The sequence below is a fragment of the Octodon degus genome, unplaced genomic scaffold (assembly GCF_000260255.1).
Source record: "Octodon degus isolate 3935 unplaced genomic scaffold, OctDeg1.0 scaffold00155, whole genome shotgun sequence".
Lineage (NCBI taxonomy): Eukaryota > Metazoa > Chordata > Mammalia > Rodentia > Octodontidae > Octodon > Octodon degus.
Window position 1 is genome coordinate 1,138,361 of NW_004524731.1, and position 2,649 is coordinate 1,141,009.

General features: G+C 44.4%; 1 protein-coding gene across 1 annotated transcript in view; it reads right to left on the minus strand.

Annotated features, from left to right (window-relative positions):
- Agpat5 (1-acylglycerol-3-phosphate O-acyltransferase 5) overlaps positions 1-2,649 on the minus strand; it is a 51,184-nt gene that overhangs the window by 35,175 nt on the left and 13,360 nt on the right. Inside the window, exon 2 of the mRNA XM_004642504.2 lies at positions 612-681. Within this exon, the coding sequence (XP_004642561.1) occupies positions 612-681 (70 nt within the window). The remainder of the gene's footprint in view (positions 1-611; positions 682-2,649) is intronic.

Consider the following 2,649-nt stretch of genomic DNA (forward strand, 5'->3'; position numbering starts at 1 on the left):
GCCCCACCTCCAGAAGTGTGAAACACCTTGCCATTGTGACTCATCCACCCTGCTCCAGAAGCAAAACCTGGGGAGGGAGGTAGCTCAAGCAAGGAGCTAGCAGGGTATGAAGAAAAGGGGCAAAACAGCTTTGCGTGCAGTGGAGAGACAGGCTTAGAAAAACAGCTTTCACATTAGACCACCAAAAAAGCGAAATCACAGAAGTGCAAGGACAGGCATAAAACCTGCACAGAAAATTTGCGTTTTGGGGCCAGCCAGATAGCTCAGCGGACTAAAGCGCCTGCTTCAGCCAGACACAGCAGCGGGGGTTCCAGCCCCACGTCCGGGGTGCACTGAGACGACAATTAAGACTGGGCGCAGTGGCGCACACCTGTAATCCTAGCATTGGGGAGGCTGAAAACAGGAGCATCACTATGATCTGATCTACGTAGCGAGACGCTGAACACCCTGTAGACCCTGTCCTCAATTCATAAAATAAAATAAATTTAAAAATGAAAATTCATGTTTTAACAGCTACAAAAAAAATCCACTTCATTTAAGTATCTAAAAAGGTTTTGAATGTCCTCATACCATCTGTAAAAAGCTAAATTTCATGCAAAGGAAATACAAACCTGTGCTGCGATGATTTGCTAAATATATTATATTTTCTTTATTTTTCGGCAAATCTCCATATACCAATATCTAAAAGACAAAAAGAAACATTACTTCAATATTTTAAAATACAAAATAAGACAGTATGAAAAATTTACAAATATACAATGAAGTAAGCACTATATATCTATCCATAACAAACAAAAATTAAATTTTTCTTAAAAGCTCCACAGATCACAAATAGCTCACAAGTTCCAAGTTGTTAAATATAGGAGAAGGTTAATGGTTATAGCATCAAAGAAAACAATCAATAGCCTCAGGAGAAAAATCTACAAGTATTTATTGATTGCTAACAGTATATATAAAACTATTCATATATCTTCTTCAAATTGCCTGTAACTCAGCGGAAGAAACAGACACAGCAGCACTGTCTTGGGCCACGAACAGTGTGAGCACAAAGCACACTGTCTCAGCGCAGTCACACTGTGGGGCTGGTGAGCTCCCAGCAGCCGCGGTGCAGGAGACAGACAGAAAGGCCCACAGGTGCGAGACCAGGTGCAGGATACAGACGGAAAGGCACACAGGTGCGAGACCAGGTGGGTGCAAGGTGCCTGCATCCTGTCTAGGCCCGGCCCCCCAGCCCTCCGCCTCTGGGGAGGACTGAAACTGCTCTGCAAGGCCAGGGCAACAGCTCTGGGACTGGGTTTCTGCACCTGTGTCAACAGTGAGGGGACCCCAGAAGCTTCCGCTTCTCAGTCAGAGCAGGTGGTGCGGACAAGGCTCACTATTCGGTCAACCCCAAGTACTCCGTAACAAACTACTGAAAGAAACTAGAGTACACTTTTTTCTAAAATTTTTTTGATACAGAGTTTTGCTATGCAGTTCAGACTCTTAGTGATCCTCCTGCCTCAGCACCACCACGCCCGGTTATAAAACCCGGGTCTTTGAGCTTGCCAGGCAGGCGCTTAGATTGCTGAGCTATCTCCCAGCCCTAGAGTACACTTCTAGAGACCTCAACAGATGGATGCTAACTGCGTTTGTTCTGTTCTACTTCAGGGCATTTTGAGTTCTGCATCTTGTAATCACGGACTATGTGAGATTATGAATTAGCTAAAGCTTTTTAGGTTTGTCTGTGCAGAGAGTATAATTGGTGACAACACATTAATATCTTAACAAGAAAAAAAAAAAACACCCCCCACCCAACATGTGTGAAGAAGAAACGCACCTTTAGGGAGCTAGCCCTGGAGCCCTGGAACTCGGTTTCTGTGGCGGTGTGACGTACATGATGCATTTCAGCACACGCCAGATTATTTTAAAATAAAGCTCACCAGTGATATAAATGAAGTAGATAAATCCAGAACTTTGGTCTATAGAAGTTAAACTTGAGATTCCAACTTGTAAGCAGCCCCATTCTCCTGGCCATGTTTCAGCACTACCTCAGAACTGCTGGGTGTGGACTGGGTGCTGCAGACATGCAGCAGATTGCTCAGGTTAACGTTCCTGGAAGGAGCCCCCAGACTTGGTGGAGACACGCCGGGCCTTGAACAGAAGAGCACACGCGCCTGGCCACACGCCGAAGGGGACGCCTGAGCCGTTTACAGTCGTTAGAACCAAAAGACTGCTCTCCATTTATTTATATTTATTTATTTCAGGGTTTGGTTGGTGATAGAATTTGATGGCAAACTATTAAAAGGCAGTTTTCACAATTATAGTACCTATTACACAAAAAAAGTACTTCAATCTTTGTCATGTATATAACTAAAAATCTTTTAAGATTCATAAAAGCATAGCGAGGATAGAGTAGAACATAGAAATAAAGACAATCATTTAATGTCACAATAAAACAATGCTATACATGTATACGATTCCCTATGGTCCAGCTCCTAGATCAGGGGATAAGAAAAACCAAGTTCTCTGTTCAAAGTGCATGACCAGGGCTGGTGAGATGGCTCAGTGGTCTAAAGCACCTACTTAGAACAAGCTTAGCGACTGCGGTTCAATCCCCCAGCACCACATGCCAGCCAGCCCCGCCCCCTGGTGGGCTGAGCTGGCCACACA